At 40.3% G+C, this 18,810-nt stretch overlaps 2 protein-coding genes across 2 annotated transcripts; both read right to left on the reverse strand.

The window, feature by feature from the left end:
* Positions 1 to 230: 230 nt before the first annotated feature.
* Positions 231 to 5,598, reverse strand: LOC140995666 (uncharacterized). The gene is given in 2 exon segments (XM_073465745.1): positions 231 to 1,857; positions 1,859 to 5,598. Coding segments are annotated over 2 exon segments (5,367 nt in total).
* A 574-nt stretch (positions 5,599 to 6,172) lies between these two features.
* Positions 6,173 to 10,929, reverse strand: LOC140995667 (uncharacterized). Its single transcript, XM_073465746.1, has 11 exons — positions 10,821 to 10,929; positions 10,579 to 10,676; positions 10,178 to 10,450; positions 9,937 to 10,030; positions 9,715 to 9,782; positions 9,393 to 9,611; positions 9,225 to 9,284; positions 8,594 to 8,674; positions 7,716 to 8,495; positions 6,276 to 7,661; positions 6,173 to 6,181 (listed from the first exon to the last, which is right to left on the reverse strand). The coding sequence occupies exons 1-11, from the start codon at positions 10,927 to 10,929 to the stop codon at positions 6,173 to 6,175; spliced, it is 3,177 nt and encodes a 1,058-aa protein (XP_073321847.1).
* Between the last annotated feature and the right edge of the window lie 7,881 nt (positions 10,930 to 18,810).

Consider the following 18,810-nt stretch of genomic DNA (forward strand, 5'->3'; position numbering starts at 1 on the left):
TTTAATATGTTTTTGTTATTTTCTTTTTTTTTTATATTGAACACACTATATATTTACACAAAACTCATAAGGAAACATGCACATATAAATAACTAAACATTACTAAGAACTTTTTTTATTTTTCATGTATTTTTTTTGTAGTTTTTTTAATATATTTAACACAATATAGAATTAAACAAATCTCCTAAAAAGTAAACAAAAATTTCTTGGTGTTGTCCTTAACTATTCTTCTATGTCCTAGATGTAAAAGAACACATGATCCCCTCATGGTCACTGAAATAAGTTGGCACCACTAATGCTTCAACAATATGATGTGTTGTTTTCACATACACATGATCAATTAGTGTGCCGTTTTCTGTTGTCGCTTGTTTCACAAATTGAACAAACCCTTTGTTTGCCATGAATTTGGAGATTGACGATGTTTTCAAAATGTCGTCATTGAAATCTCCCATGACAGCAATTGTGTCACTTTTTGGATTCAGCCAATCCAGTAATTTGCTTAAATTTTGTTTAAACAGAGTCATGGGATAAGATGGTGGTCTGTAAATTACTGCCATCAATATGTTGTATTTAGTGCAGTGGTAAACCAAACATTCTAAATTTACATTTGGTACCTGGACAACATTACATGCCAAATTGTCTGCACTATAAACGCCAACTCCACCATGTTGTTGGCCTTGAATTTCTGTCAATATTGGGTTGCTGCTACTGTATGACAAATTCCTTGGCTGATTATGAAAAACATAACCGTCCATCTTTACAGTTTCAAGTGACAAAACTGCAGGCAGCCATGTTTCTGTAATAGCAATACAGTGAAGCTGCAAATGCTGTGTACACAATGCCAAATCAGATACATGTTGCGTCAAATTTTGCACGTTCATCAAAAACACAGTAAAGGTCTGCGTATTGAATTTGTGTCTTGTAATATTGTTGACCATGAAGGGGGGCATGTTTTCAATTGCATCTTTAATTGTCTCCTTACAATAGATAGCTTTCTCCTTAAAATCCCTAATCACTAACCCTGACAAATTTCTAACCCGACTCAAAGCTACATACGCCTGTCCAGCTGCAAAAATTCTTTCAAGCGACACTACTGCTTCATCTACTGTTAAGCCTTGTACTTTATGTACTGTACAAGCCCAGGCAAGCTTCAGTGGAAATTGCCTACGCATTCCACCCTTTGTAGTTACCCTATCCTCTTCAGGTCCAATGGCCGTGGAACCCATTTCTACTGCAGAGGCAAATGCACAGCGTTTCCTCTTCTGTACGCCTACCCTAGCGTCATCAAATTTAACATACACTGTCTGAGGAAACCTTGTTCTGTCATTCTCTGGATAAACTATGTGTGTGACAGTGCCACACACCCCATTAACTAGACCATCCGCTACATCTAAATTCTTAAACAGCATTACACGGGCATCTTTCCCTAAAAGCAGCGTTTCATTTAGACATGTGTCATATGCTCTGGAATGATGTCCTCTTATCAACTCAAGCTTGCCTGTTTTCTTACTGTTCACATAATCCTGAGCCTGTATCTCGACATAATCTGGACAACTCTTCAACAACTGCTGTACATTATGCTCATTTACTTGTCGATTTGTGGGAAATATGTGTAAAGCTGAGCTGTCTTTTCCAGTTTCACAACGTTGCAATATTTCAATGTCGCCATCCAACATAGGGGTACCTTTTGAACGAGTTCTAACTCTGTTCAACAACTCTGCAAATACCTGATCTTTCTGACGAACGATTGTTTTCAATTCTGCTATCTTAAACAACCGAGACCACATATCTACACCTACGTCATCTAAATACAAAGCTTTCCCTTTCACCGGAGGCAACTGATAAAAATCTCCAACCACATTGCTTAATTTGTCTTAATCTTCCATGGATATAAGCCAATAGTTTGTGATCAACCATGGAGATTTCATCTATTATCAAAAGCTGCAAGCTACTATATTTAGCACGTAAAGAATTCAGCTTCTCCTCACCCAATGGAGTGTAAGGTAAGCGTACATCTTTACCAATACTAAATGCATTATGAATAGTAGGTGCACTTATATTGTGCGCTGCTATCCCCGTAGGAGCTGTTAGTAGAACGCAAATGTCGTCCGGATCGCGACACACTCTCGACAACAACCTCATTGCCTCGTACTGTAGAGCCTTGATCAAATGGCTCTTACCTGTACCCGCACCGCCTGTAATAAATACATGTATGGGATTTGGCTTTGCTCCATTTACCCTATCTAAGCACCACTGCCTAATCTGATAAAAAATACACATCTGTGTCTCATTCAGAGACCTAACTAAAGTCAAACCGTCACGTCTGCAGAGGACAATGTTCCTCTTTTCTAAATGTGCAACATCTTTACTGTTTATCGCTAAATCTGGAATGTTATCTACATGTTCATCCACTATCTGCTCAATCTCTCTACGTTCTTCTATGCACTCTAAACGCTCCAACTCCTGCTCTGGGCACAGCTCGCACCACGCATCTTCTACAACACCGTCACTACTGATTCCAGTTTGGATATCATCCAACTCATCTGCATCTCTTTCAAATTTGCATCTGTTCTGATCAACAACTGTTTTAACCAAATGTAGCAATTTATCACCTAATCTCACACGACCATGACTATAGAACTGCTCAAACGTCTCAAACCCTGGTGGTTTGAGCTGCCTGTCTTTACAATATGGCAGGAACAACTGCAAAATGCTCTGATGGAACAATTCTGGATTCTTAGTCTCTGAAAAGCGCACGTAACGAACAACAGCAGGCTGCGTACGTGTTCTTTTCACAACAAAACCACAATTATTGTTTAGTTTAACCCTATTGACACATCTTTCATTTTTACTCAAAACACGATACTCTGATGCAAATGTTGCCAAACACATGTCATTAAATGTACTGTCCTTTGGCCTGTTCTTGTACCTGTCAACAGTATTCCTCATCCACATATCATCATTGTTAAGATCATGTGATGATGCCTTTTGTTTTAACACACTTAAAGGCAAACTCATTTTAACTGTGTTCTCCCCAACCGGCACAAACACAACTTTCCTAGAGCACTCCTTAAGATGCATGTTTGTCAATCTATACACTGCCTCTTGAGCACAAACATCCCTGTTGTGTAAATACACACTTCCTAAATTTTTCAATGCCTCTTTAGCACTACTATTACCCTCTTTAGCTGCTTCCCTCTGAGCATTTCCTAACAACAACCCCATCTCCTTTTCTGCCTTGGAGATGTAAGAAATAATGTACACGACACAAGCATAGGCATCAACGACATATTGGACGTCTATATTAGCATTCCAGCATTTTAAAAGCGGTTTGCTATACTGATTTATCCAAACCTCGTTCGCCTGCCTCTTCAAAACAACATGCGTTTTCCTGCCAACACGATTGTATGCAGCCTCAAAAACGGTTTGATTTAGTCCTAAATGTCTAAACAACTGTTGCACACTATCAAAACTGGCATTCTTATCTGAAAGAGCTGTTTTAATTTTTGTCATAATGGCGACTGCAATCTCTTTTTTCATGATCTCTGTTTTTTTCTGCCCCTCATTTTGGCATGCACAGCTGTCCAATTTCTGTGCTTCATCTACCTTACATTTACAAGATTTTGTGCCATCCTCTTCAGTGACTTGACGTGAAATAAAAGTTTTTACAGACGGAGGCTTAGGAAAATTGAATCGACAAACAGTTTTATTCTTTTTACAAGATTTTGAATGTCGTTTTGAATGTTGTTGCACAGATGTAACAATGTCCAATAATGTTTCATCCTGTGCTGGTAATTCACATGTCACATACTGATCAATAAATTCAACTACCTCTTCATCTGTGTTTTTATCAATTATAGGGGCATTCTCTATCCAAAAGAGGCAGTGAACATGTGGTGATCCACGCTGCTGGAATTCCACCCTATAAAAATAATCCTTTATTTTGCCAATAGGATTACATGGAGACATGAGCACCTCTCTCAAAAAACAATGCCAACGAAAATCAAACATTGTAGCTGCAGTGACCAGATTGCCACGCAAAAGTTGACACCTATCTGCCCATTCTAACTGTTCAGCTGTTTCTGTTCTACCTGCCTGCTTCAAAATACTATTGAGGAGATTTTTCCACCGCATGTCAGCTGAAGAAAACGAACAAAACCAGGTGGGCACACCCAACTGACGAACACAAGCCATCAAATCGCGCTGGGCTCCCTGCCAAAAAGATGGGGTACCTCTAATGGGTTTAAGAAAACGAAACCCATCATCAAACTGCAACAGCTTTTTCAAAGATTCTTCATCATTCAATACATTTTTGCTAACTTTTTGAGATGTAGCACTTCCTTTACCCTTCCGCAATGCTATTGATACATTTGACACAACCTGTTCTACCTCAGATAAGTACTGCGCAAAAAAGATATATTCAACATTTTGTGCAAATCTCCCATCAGCATGTAAAATCCTGTTATTAAAGTAACATGACAAAGTCAAACGATGTTGTCTACTATCACGATATGTACCAAGTCCACTAGGAAACAACACCGGGAAGCATTTTGCTTCATTTGTATGATCAGACAACAACCTGACAGGAGAGTTACCTTCTGCTGGAGCCACATTCAATATATCATCAAAATATTGATCCAGTGTTTCCTGACCAATATCTACAGGCATAAGACAAGTGTCCTGGAACATGCAATGTTGTTGTCTATCATGCAAAAGGTCATCTTCCCCAACATCTGCACATGTTTCACCATCACAATCAGTATCCTTTTCCCTACAGAACTGGTTTATCCACGCTTCATTAAACTCTAAAACAAACAAATGTACATTATAAAGATGTAAACATTGCAAGGCCTGCCTTATACGCATACTATCAACAAACTGATACTCATAATGTCCTTTATAGGTAAGCTTCCGCTTCAACTTTACTGGCAACAAAGATCCTTCCATGTCTGTACGTGGCAGCAAATTGCTTGTCTGCACAATATTTGCAGGAACACAAGTTACAGGTCCATGTACTCCATTTTGCCCACCTTTAGGCAACGCCAACATCTTCATAAACGGAATATGCAACGCAATCAAATGTTGCTCTAAACTATTCAAACACGCCAATTGTGGTGGAATGGGACAAACCGCCAAATTGTTCAATGCACATTCAGGTGGCACCACACCTTTACTAATCTTAGAATGACACGTGCTACAAATCCACAGTTCTCCTTTAGCTGTATCCAACCATTTACACGGCAATATGCATTCCTGATGACATTTATGTAAATATTCTTCACTAATACATTCATCTGCAATTAAACCTATTTCTTTCCTTTTAGTATAGTAATCTCTTTTACACTTCAAAACCTGATTCTTAAACAACCCTCTGTGGCACACACAGCATACAAAATCTGGGCCATCTTAAACTTTATCCCAAAACTGTTCTGTAACATAATCAAACTGCTCTGCCTTTCCTTTATTTTGTTCCCTTTTCAATTTGTTTCCTGATATAACACGTTTCTTATGCTCAACACTTCCATGATACTTACTTGTACTCATGGCTTTTACATGCTGCCTATGAACTTCACTTTCTCTGTATTTCTTTTTACTCATCTGCTTAACATTATGCTTATGTACTGCATTTTGCCTATATTTCAATTTACTCATCTCCTTAACTTTATGCTTATGTAATACATTTAGCCTATATTTCATTTTACTCATCTCCTTAACTTTCTGCTTATGTAATACATTTAGCCTATATTTTATTTTACTCATCTCCTTAACTTTCTGCTTATGTAAAATATTTTGCCTATATTTCATTTTACTCATCTCCTTAACTTTGTCTTTATGTACTACATTTTGTTTATATTTCATTTTACTCATCTCCTTAACTTTATGCTTATGTATTACATTTTGCCTATATTTCCTTTTCTTGATTTCAATGACATTTATCCTATGCAAAACATTTGTCTTATATTTCCCTTTACCAATTTCCTTGATTTTCTCCCTATGCAAATCATTTTCCTTGTATTCCATTTTTCTTTTTAAGTTCTTTTTGCATTGCATTGCAAATACTTAGAAGGACTAATATGACTTGGTTTAAATGTAAATGTGGTCGGCTCTTGTGTAGACTCAGTACTATGCTGCTGTTGTATAACATTGTCTTCAATATTAATAACTTCTTCAGCTACACAACCTATACCTACAACTGGACTTGAAGTCACAGCACAAACGCTACTCTCTCTACTTTGCTGTCTTAAATTGTACCGTCCAAAACGAGACGCGCTCACTTTGCAGTACCTATAACAAGTCTGCATCTGAGGCTGCATGACACAAACAACAGTCTCATAATGGTTACCGTTACAATTCTCTAAATACACTGCCTGATTGGACAACTGCCTATTCTTGCAACTGTATTCAAGCCAGCGATCACCACAAAACGTGAAAATATTTACTCCTAAACAATCTGCTGCTGCTTGAATCTTCACTTCAGTGGCCCAACTACCAAGACAGTGCATTCTTGATCTACTCAGATAATCTGACATTGAGGAATACTCAGGACGCAAAGTATATGCTAGAGGATTGGCACGTAATTGCTTAAACACAGCTAATCTAATTTTTCTATGATTGTTCTCTGTGCCACACACAGCTTGACTAACCGCTCTAAAGAAACAATTACCATCACCAACTATTTTCTCGTTCTTACAAGGAGTCCCTAATGCACCGACCTCTGTTGATGCCAGATCAAGTTTCTCCGACTCTACGTTCAACTGTTTGCACAAAGCTTGTGCAACGTGACTACGCAGCGGATTGAACTCAAAACTTTTACTTGTCACATCACTGACAAATACAACGTCTGAATTAACCACATTCACGTCCCTGCTTTTCAACTTTTTCGATCCATGATTACCCACTGAAATCTTGCGTTTCACACCTCTCTGACTGTTGCTGTCAAGTGTTACCTGTTCAGCTGACACTTTAAGTGCTAACTGGAGAGGTAAGCTACAACCAAAGTCAACCTCTCTGCTTTCCTCATTTGCACTTTGACTTTTGTGAGTGACACAAACACCGGCAATCTCAAACAGCTTTGGAGTGTTCATTGCACTGGCAAATTTGCATATGTGATCAAACACACGGTCAAAGCAACTAAAATACACAACAATGCTAAACCCGTTCACATCTACCATGCCATCTGCATCGCGTGCGTGGGAGTCAACAACGGCATACTGCCCATCTCGACCAATGATACCACACGTGGTGCCACTCACAGTCAGAAAGCATGTGTCATATTTGCTACACATCTTTCTCAAACCATTCCTGAGAGTGGTGTACACTCCTGCATCAACAAGCTGTCCCTCAACCACATCAACGTCACCAGAAACGTAGTCACCATACTCAAACTGAAATTTCTTTCCATCAATAATGGACTCTTTGGGCAAATCTGGAACACACAGCAGTTCAGACCTCCCACTGATGGAATTACTTTCCCGCAACGACGTGTAGAGCTCGTCCCCCAACTCTACAACCTTATCCAGATCGCCAGACTGCCACGAAAACACAGTATCGATGCTGTGTTTGGCTAAAGCTACCAAACTTACAGCCATACACTGGAGCCCTCCGTGTTGGAACCGAGCGTCCCCTTGGTGAAAAGTTCCCCTGATGGAACTTACGTCAATCTCTGGCCTGACTGAAATGATGTCCTCGAGCTCTGCTGCAACGCCAACGTCAACAGTCTCGCCTGGAAACAATTTAGCACTCTCCCTGTCACCATCTACTGGACACAGCACGACAGAAATGCCATGGACGGCATACCACTTCGCACCTAAAGACTCCTTCAAATGACTGATGTGAAGCATCAAGTCATTAAGGCACGTGTTGAACACAGCCACAGATGTGCCAATACTAGATGCCATCCCAGATGCATCACGCGTGCCACAATCAACAACCACAAAGTACTCGTTATGGAGAATAATGGCACTAACCACACCCCCGAGGTTCAACAGACACGTGCCGTGGTTAAACAAATGCTCTTGCAGCTTCTCGTACATCACGGTGTCCTCCTCCAGCCAATTAAAATCACTACGTGCTGGAGGAGGAATAGCTACCTGCCACTGCCTGCCAAACACATTGTGCTGTTCAATCAACTTGCACAACTCCTGTTTAGCGCCGCTCTTCTGCCTAGCTTCAATGTAACTGGCCAGTTTGCCACCTTCTACGCCTATGCTATCAATATCTGTCCCTTTCCACGTACACACTGGAGAAATGACATGTTGCATAACTGCTGCAACACCACATGCCATGGGCGTATTTATGTCATAAGTGACAGGTGCACTTCTGACATTACTACCAGGAATAACAGACTGCAAGGTCTCTGCACACCTGCAAGAAATGGGGTTAACGTCACCATTACCTTTGTTGGATCTTGGTGTGGGCGAGACACCAAGATCGACGACAGGCTGTAGGTCCCCCCCCGGCGCAGCAACAACATTGGCGGCAGCAGCGGTGGCAACCTAAAAGAAAACAAAAACCATTAAATGATCTGGATAAATAAACTATACTACTATTATAAAAAGGTAGTAGACACACATTTTGCACAAACTGTACTAACCTCCCCCCTGGCGTCCACTTTCACATGAGCAGTTGCAGGCAGTGGCACGGGTTTCACCACGGGCAAAGCTCTCGCCGGGACCTAGAGAATATTTTTTCCAATGATTATCCAATTATTGCCATAGTACTGCAGACATGCACAAAAAAGCAATCTTAATAACTCAAATATTGAACAAAATCAAGACAAACCTTCTGGCTCGCAGAAGTCCGACGATGTTCCACTTTTGGACGCTAATGGAAGAAAAACAAAATACACTTTATTAAGCCATATTTGAGCAAAACCCATTGTGGACCATATTGTGCAATTTTGCATGTTATTGTGAGTGTATCAGGAAAAAGGAGATACTAAACAGACTTCAACAAACCAAGATATACAACTTGTAGCAATATACCTTTGAGCTTCGTGGAACAGCAGTTGAATCAGGGGTAGGAAGATGGGACGGAACAGCAGCATCCATCGCAACCAACACAGAACTGCTGAACCAAACAGGGTTTGGCTGAATGAAGCACTGGTGTAGTGCACTTGCATCAACCTGTAAAATACATATACAGAATGAATGCTTTGTCAAAACGCCATCATCTAATCAACAATCGTGTCTAAAACAGCCTATGTCACATTTATCATAACATACCTGCTGCTGAATCATCCTCTCTGCACCAGAGGACTGCTCAAGTTCCTCAGGTGCTCTCCTCTGTAATGACAAAATAAGATATTTTGTATTAAACACCCTGTCAACCATTACACAGCTCAGCTGATCAATATTACATCAAACACACCACTACAATGTGTAAACAATTACCTTCCCGCCCTTGCCAACAGTTGTCCACCCCGAGGGGTTTGATGGACGAGGTACGATGACCTGTCCCGTGACAACCACCTTGGGGACGACCTGCCTACGAGGCGGCGACGTTCTAGGAGCAACCTGTACCTTCGGTGTTGGAGGCTGCAGTTGTTCGAACGCAGCCGTCCACAGCAGCCCGGTTAGAATGGGCATGCCGTCACTATCGCTGAGATGAACCTGTGAAAATAACAAAAATGAAAAGATTAAATGATATGGATCTACAATAAACTTGTCATTCAACTACAGAGAAAGTTTAGATGACACTAGGTGTTCTACTTACACCATCTCTGCTCCACAGCTCACGGCGGTTCATGGGGAAATGCTCAGCAGTAGGGAAGTACTTGACACCTAAAAAAGAAAAACAAAATACATTATTGTAATATGTCTATTAAATTTTAAAGGAAGAACTATGGAAATTATAATATTCATTCAAACAGTCTGTCTAACAACAAATGATGCACCGTACATGGAATTGTTGTCAAACTACTCTTTTAAAGCTTACCCATACGTGCTGACACACGGCGGAACTCTTGACGCATGAAGTCTTGGTGAAGGACTTCAGCGGCCAAACGAGGTGGGAAGTCCACGACACACACCTGTAGACCAAACTGGTTGTTAATAACAATTACATTTTTACTGAAAATGCCATAACTAATAATATAAACATACATTATTCTGCAACACTTCATATAACTACATTAACTATGGTAATATATCAATAAATACAATAGACAAAAACGTACGTTACACCATCGCTCGCAGGCAGCCTGCAGGAGCTTAGCGAAGTCTGTCCCTGCCTCATCGATGGTCCTGCTGGATGTCAGGTTGTTGCTGGGTGCCAAGACCAGGACTGCGTCAGGAGACCGAGGAACAGCAGCATGCAGCAACTCAGTCCTCAGCTCCCTCGCACAGCCCCCAGGCGTGGACATGATGCCAAAGGAGAGGGAGCCCTCTGGCATTGGGACAAAGCCATCTGCGATAGCACGCAGATGGGAATCTCCTACAAGAAGAACGAACTGGAAAAAAGATTGGATTGTTATTGATTGAAATCCACTAATCATTACAAGTCCTCTTTTTCTTCTTATTATTATAATAATTCTTGTTATTATTATTATTATTATTATTATTATTATTATTATTATACCTTCTCGTCAGGGAGTTGGCACGGAATGACCAACTTGTGCTGTCGTCCATGTCGTGACAGCCATGCTCGCACAGGGTTGCGGTAACCAGTGCCGTGCTCTAATAATACACAGAGAAAAAAAAGACACCAAGATACAGTTAATGAAAGCTTACAAATCATCATCACAAATCATGTAAATGCAACACACCTTGCCACTAGGCAAATATATACACCATTCACATACAAGGACAAATTGTACATACCAGCGTCAGAGACATTGGCAGACTGCTGCGGTTCCACGTCGACCGTTCGCCGTTCTGCCATGCGTCTTTTGGCTGCCTCCGAACGACGAAAAGACTTGCCCCGTGGCATCTAATAACATGTAAACAATTGATTAATATTGACATTACAACTCATCTTTAGCCCGCAATAAGTACACATATACATCTCAATACACATTTAACAAGCAAGCAATGATGGAATAAGAAGAAATAAAATTGTTACTTTAAATATTCATACACACAGAAAAAAAACTACACTAAAAAATTGATAGTTTACTTTAACTCTTGTATTATGTTTGATTGCCCCCCCACCTCTTTGTTTGGTGTTCCTGGTAAAATTTGACCATTCTGGTTTAACTGCTCTTACATTAACATTACAAAAAACATCATTCAAACATAATCAGCACCAACTTCTATTTAACACCATTTTATGGTGTAAATAATGTATCCAACTAGCAATGAACATCAATAACTGCAAGGAACATCCAAACAATAAACACTGAAAAATCAAAAAAAACATCAAAACAGAGATTACATTCACAGAACATTAGAAAATGAACATGAAAAGTCATCTTTGTGTGTGTGAGTGAGTTAAATGAGTTGACTGAGTGACTGAGTGAGGAGAATGAAATAATCTAAGACCCACTCATTTCCTGTACCAGTCATTTTTGACCAGGAAAACACAGAAATTATGTCCATGTACCCATTTTACAACAACATTCTCCCAAATACATAGGTAGATTCATGTAAACAATAATTACTAAGAAGCTTTTTACACCTACTGTACTGTCGTTGTACACTTTGATAATATTGCTAAATTAGGAGAACAGTAGAGTGCCGATCAGTAAGTTGCTGCCACGAAGTTCAAAACTGTACTCCAGCCAATCATGGCGCAAAATGCCTCGAAGTTGAAATTTACTCCCGACAACCACCGCGCGACAACGCCAGCGAAATTTGAAATATACTCGCACAAATCGCATCGCAATAACGGAGTTGTTCACCAGTGCGGAGATGTGACACTTGAAAAAACTTTGATATTAAAATAATTGAACATTGTCTAAAGACTGACATTGCTAATAGCACGTAGCTGAATAAGCAAAAAAACCAAAGCACTCATATACTACAAAACATGTGGTTATAATCTGTGCTAACAACCAACCACCTCTCCTATAACTACAGGACAGCTGTTTCCAGTAGCTACAGCAGGACAAAGCTCGGTAACGTTTAGGTTATTTAGAACAAAACATCCAAAGGTTTTTGCTGCCGAGCAATGCTAATCAACGTTGCTAACTAGCTGTCTCGTTACAACAAACCAGCCAAAAGTGTGAATAACAGCACTAATTATACTCATTTCCAAAGCACATACACGTAATTTACCTTACTGAAGTTACTAGTACTGTAGATACTTCAGAAATAGACATTCAAAATTACAGGTCGATGAGGCAGCTAGCATAGACGTTAGCTCGTATCGCGGCACGGAGAAGTCCTCTCTGTGCCGCGATGGCAAACAGCGGCCTTAATCAAAATCAACTCACCGTGTTAACCAAATTGAGATCCCTTGAACAATGCTGCTGTCTTAATCCGAAAGGTCCTGTAAATCTTAGTGTACGTGTTGAAAAATCTGTAGAGCCGGAGTAGATGAATCTGCACAGGACGAGATCAAGATAACAGACGAGTCGAGTCAAGAGGTCATAAACCTGGTGGGGCAGCTCAGGGCGTCTGCCCTTTTTTATACATTGTTGTGGGTGGAGCTTAATGAGCGACAACAAGTGGGAGGAGGAACACTCTGGAGGAATGAGGACGTAAGTGAACAAAGGCAACAGAGAGACAGAGAGAGACATAGTGGGACAGAAAGAGAAAACGCGACAGAAACAGAGAGCTTAAAAGACAATAAACAAAATATAATAAAGTGCTCATGTGTATTTAGTGCAGGCTTGTGCGTATTTGTGTCTTAAGTGATATATTCATGTTTAGATAACAGACAAAGAGGTTCAAACGTTGCAGCTCTGACGTCACGTTTTTCTCACGACGTGATTGGTTGATGCGCTCAAATCCATTTCAAAATCTAAGTACAATCCAACTCCGCTGCTTTTCCGCAGCGTTTTCCATAAACAACAGATATGATACATTGTTATGAATCTATGGCTGCCAGGTGGGCATATTACCGCGAGAAAGACACAGATTACAGTCTGAAATATTAAACATTTGTCAAACATTTGTCACTTTCCATAAGCCATGGTAAGAGAAGATATCAATCACAACACATTATAACAACATCCATATGATGACAAACAGTCAGAGGGTAAATGTTTAAATTACCAGGAGGACATCGGGGAAACACCTTCAAGAAAACACACACGTCATCTTCATGACGTGTACCGTCACGCCTCTTTAAAAGTAGAAGCGCCGGACTGGTTGCTTTTTAACGCCGGAAATGCTTGGCTGTGTGTGTACAAACAATGGCGGAGAATTAGCCACAACACAGCAGCGGCGATAATGCAGAGTCTCTATATGAAAAGGGCGAGTGTGTGTCCAGTGTACTGTCTTTAGTGTATTGTCTAGTGGAGTGATTTTTTTGTTTGAAATGTCAAAACAATGAGCCGAAAGCCACACACACACACACATACATTCACGCGCGCGCACAACCACACACATTCTCTCACACATAACACAGCCACAAATTTAACTAACATCTCCTACAGATTTCAGATGAAAACCGTCACTGTTGTGTTTTGGGTAACATGTATCATATTTAGGTAGGCAGCTTTCCAAGACACCACCCACTTAAAAATAGGAAGTCACACTCACATCCATCAATAAGACTTTATTGATATAGCACATTTTATACAAATAACATATAGCTGTAAAACTATATGTTTACATTCAAGCAGAAACATCACCGTTAAGGAGAAGGCAACAAAGTTGACAACTTACTGATAAACATGGCTAAAACTTAATTTCAGGTTTTTGTGATAACAAAAATAATCATTTGGACATTTTTAAAATTATGTGCATTCTTTAATCTGCCATTATATATAACAAAAAACACTGAAAATCTTTACATGTCTATGATGACACAATAAATGTATTCTTCATAACTGCTACATTTTACAATCACAATCATTCAAAAGCTAAAGACAATCTCAGCCAAGATTAACACTGACTAAACTGGATTCCTCACAGTTTTACATCCAAACTCATTATATCCTCTTTCAAGCAAAGAAACAAATGTCATAGCCTTTTCAGAGGACATTTAAATGCAACAGTAATGCAGAGAAGTCAGAAGTGCTTACAAGACAAACTGCTGTCCACTGCTACATCTTTTTCACCTTTATTGACATGCATAAGTAAAAATCAGCATTACATCAAATTAAATCACTGTAGAGTTGTTACAGTATAGTAACATAGTCAGCCAGTAGGCTACAATTATTTGATGTATTTGTGGTACATTAGTAAACGCTTCAAGTGTACCTGATGGCAATCTTTTCTGTTGAACAACAGAGCAACTTTGTGTTTCACAAACGCTCTGATTTTGGTTATACTGTGAAAAGACAGCAGAAAAACAGTTCAATAAGTATTGTAAATTTGACAAGTTGTTACGGATTCACTTTAGTTGAAATGACAATAGAATATGACAATACTACTTCTAAGACCGTTTAAGCTCTGCTCAAACAATTTGCAAAACATCTATTCACAGCTAAAATGACATTTGTCTTAAATTTTCTAAAGAAAGGATGTGCCCGCCCTGACAGCAGCATACCGCAACACCAGCATGCCCCGACAGCAGCACGTCCCGACAGAAACACGCCCCAAGACGCGTGGACTGCGAGGGCCCGTTCATCGCTGCTTGCAGCTTTAATTTTCATTATTTTTTCTTTTTCTTTCATTCCAGCCAACATCCAGATCTCCACCCATTCCCCCACCCACCCCCTCCTCAGTGAATATATTGCCGATCGGTGATTGTTCAGCTGACGGTGGCTGGTAGGAAATTTCTGACATATCGCCCAACCCTATTATCCACCACCCTCAATGAAAATTGATTTTCTTTGCTGATAGCCGTTGTCTATTTCATGCCCCTCCTAGCCGGTTCATTTTCTGCATTTTGTCAGCCATTTGGTGAACAATGTTCCACTGTAAATTTAATGTGTGTGAGCATGTGTCTGAGACTGTTTTCAGTTCATTCAGCACACAAAGCTGCACAGTAACACTCCCTATTATCACTATCAATGTGGTGTACCTGACTGTACTCGGATGTACCGGAAAGCCACTGTTCTGAAAACACATATGTATAGAGACCACAGAGGACCAGGATCTACCCTGCAGCATTGCAAGCCATTTGATACACCCTTAAAGTGTGTGGCTCTGTCTTGTGCATTTAAGTGTGACGCTTTAACCTCTCTTGTAAAGCATTTGAAGTCACACATAAAAGATGGATTGGAAACCAAATGCCCATTCAGAGGTTGCAACCACAGCTTTACAGTTGTATCCAGTTGTGCCTCACATGTTTCCCGGAAACATACGAGTAGACGTGTAGAGGATCTGGATGATTTGGTTCTAGATAAGTCTGTTCCCACAGAGCCTTTGAATCAGCCTGAGTCAAGTCAGTCATGTTCAGATATTTCTGATGAACAACATGAACCAGAAATGCCATTTGCTGTGGATGAAACCCTCTTTTTACAAAACCTTACACTTCTCTACTTAAAATTACAAGCTAAGCTATTGTTACTGGCATTGAGGACTTTCAAAATGCCCATGAACTTGGCCTGTCACATTCACTTAGCATTCTGAGTGAGAAGTTGAAGGTACTTGGAATTCCTGAAGCCACTATAAGCAACATTATTGATGAACTGAATGCAGGGGATCTACTCAAGCTCTATAATAGGGGAGTTCGAGCACAGACATAAAGAGGAAGGGTGCATTTAAAAAGAGTTTCAACTATGTTGAGCCTGTACCTCAGTTCTTGGGAATTGATGAAAATGGCAAAGAGTGCTTTGCCCAGTATGTACCTGTACAGGAGACATTGGCTGCACTGTTCAAAAGTGAGTCTGTAAGAGACCAGTATGCCGCAACCCGTTTGCAACCCTCTATTGATAATGTCTATCAGGATGTTAGGGATGGAGAGGGAGTTTAAAGTAATCTGTTGTTGAAAACTGAGCCTTCATCGATTGGTTTGATACTATACCAAGATGCGTTTGAGGTTGTGAACCCACTTGGTTCAGGGAAAAAAACCCACAAAGTGTTAGCTGTTGACTCAACCCTGACTGAAATTTTGCCACACAACAGATCCAGTATAAATCAAATGCAACTTGTCCTCCTCTGTAAGGAGCAGGACTTTAAATACTTTGGGATGAACAAAGTTTTTGAACCACTGATCAAGGACCTCAAAGTCCTGGAAGAGAGAGGTATCATGATAAGTGATGGCAGTGTTGTTAAAGGCAGTTTGGTTGCCATTTCAGGAGACAATTTGGGATCCCATTCTATTGGGGGCTTTTTGGAAAATTTCAGTCGTGCTGATAATTTCTGTCGCTACTGTGAGATGGATAGAGATACATTTGTGAATGAACCACAGTTGTCTGGTACCACTAGAACAGCACAACTATACCAAAGTCATTTGGATGATCTAAAAACTAGTGACACTTACTCTGTATGCTGCATTAAGTCTTACTCTCCTTTCAACCAGCTTGCTCATTTCCATGTTTGCCAGCCTGGCCTTCCACCATGCCTTGGCCATGACTTGTTTGAGGGTATCATCTCTTATGACCTTGCTTTGTTTATTGGTCATTTAGTCAAGGAGAAGCATTTTACTTACCTGCAGTTAAATCGGTATAAGAACCAATTCAAATACCAAGGAAATGATGGCAACAACAAACCGGCAGATCTCTCTCCTGGCAGTGAGAGATTAAGTGGGCATGCAGTTCAAAACTGGTGCTTGCTTAGATTGCCACCTCTCTTGGTAGGTGACAGGATAAAGGATCCTTGTGACAATGAGGTATGGCAGCTCATTTTGCAGCTAAGAGAAATAGTGGAACTTGTCTGTGCACCAGCCATTACAGCAGGCCAAGTAGCATATCTAAAAGTCATCATTGAAGAGTACATATACTACAGGAAAAAGCTCTTCCCTGACCGTCCCCTGAAGCCAAAGCATCATTATTTGTGCCATTATCCAGAGCTGATCATACACTTTGGCCCACTAACCCGCCTGTGGATGCTAAGATTTGAAAGCAAACACACGTTTTTCAAACAGTGTGCCAGAAAATTACTCAACTTCAAAAGTCTTTGCAAAACTCTGGCAGAGAGACACCAACTACTGCAAGCCTACTTGAGTGCAGGAAACCTGTTCCCTCCACCTATACAAGTAGAAAAGGGTACAGAGTTTTATGTGAATAATTACAATGACAGGATCAGAGTATCTGTAGCCAGTTATGAGTTTGAGTCACAATCTGCAGTGGCTTGTAACAATGTCACAGTGAAGGGAACTGTGTACAGAAAAGGGATGTGTGTTTTGCTTGGGAACAATCATGAAGAACTTTATGTTGGGAAAATTAAGCTGGTCATTGTTCTCCATGATTCTGTGCACTTTGTGACAGAGAAACATACTTTTGTAAAGCTGAGAGACATGGGCATCTACTGTGAATTAGGAGCAGCCCAAGAGGATTATGTTTGCATCAAGCACGAGGATTTGCTTGACTGCTATCCTCTTCCAGCTTGCAAAGTGTATGACCTGTCACTGATTGCCCTTCACCATTCTTTTTCAGAGGCAGTTTAAACAGCCAGGTGACAAAAGAAACAGGACTAGTGGTAAAAAGAATGCACAACTTAGTTATTTGAGATGGGAATAGTTTGTCTTTGTTAGGGCTGCAATGATTAATCGATGTCTAATCAACTATTGAATTATTCGCCAACTATTTTGATAATCGACTAATTGTTTTGAGTCTTTTTTTTTTTCTAGAAGGAAAAAGTCCAAATTTTCTGATTCCAGCTTCTTAAGAGGATAGTTCACCCTAAATCAAAATTCAGTCATCATCTACTCACCCTCATGCTGATGAGAAGTCCGGTGTAGTTTTTTAATCCTCAAAATGCTGGTGGAGCCGCAACTTTTTAAAATTCCTCCATACTGCTCATCCACTGCAATCCAAGTGTCCCGAAGCCACGGCATGCAGAGTTGACTTGAAACGATGTCATTTAGTACATTTTATTAGCCTAAATATTCACTGTAGCCTGTTAGCCTGCAGGTGCGCTCACGTGCGCACGCGCCCTCCATCTGAACTGCCAGCGTGTAAGCTCCCAGTCACTCCTGGAAGTCTCTTGTGTGTGTCGCTCACAGCAGGACGTAAATACCAGTCTGCAGCTGATGATCTCGTCTTGCGCAGAATCCAGGAGCGAGCGTGAGCTTACACTGGCAGTTCAGATGGAGGGCGCGTGCGCACATGAGCGCGCCTGCAGTCTAACAGGCTACAGTGAATATTTAGGCTATAAAAATTTACTAAATGATGTTGTTTCAAGTTAACTGTGCACGTCGCGGCTTCAGGACACTTGGATTGAAGTGGATGAGCAGTATGGAGGAATTTTAAAACATTTTTGGGTAGTTTCATGGTAGTTTTTCAACTGGTCGCCATCAACACCTGCTATTTGCATAAATGCTGCAGGATGTTTCCTCTGCGGTTCCACCAGCGTTTTGAGGATTAAAAAAACTACACCAGACTTTTCATCAGCATGAGGGTGAGTAGATGATGACTGAATTTTGATTTAGGGTGAACTGTCCTTTTAAATATGAATCTTTTCTGGCTTCTGTAGTCTATGACAGTAAAGTGAATATCTCTGGGTTGTGGACTAACAAGACATTTGAGGATGTCTTCTTAGGCTTTGGGGAACAGTGATCAACACTTTCACAATTTTATTGACTTTTATAGATTTTGTAGACTTTCATAGATTTTACAGACTTTTTATAGATTTTATAGTGACACAGTCACAG

The sequence above is a fragment of the Pagrus major genome, chromosome 5 (genome assembly GCF_040436345.1).
Source record: "Pagrus major chromosome 5, Pma_NU_1.0".
Lineage (NCBI taxonomy): Eukaryota > Metazoa > Chordata > Actinopteri > Spariformes > Sparidae > Pagrus > Pagrus major.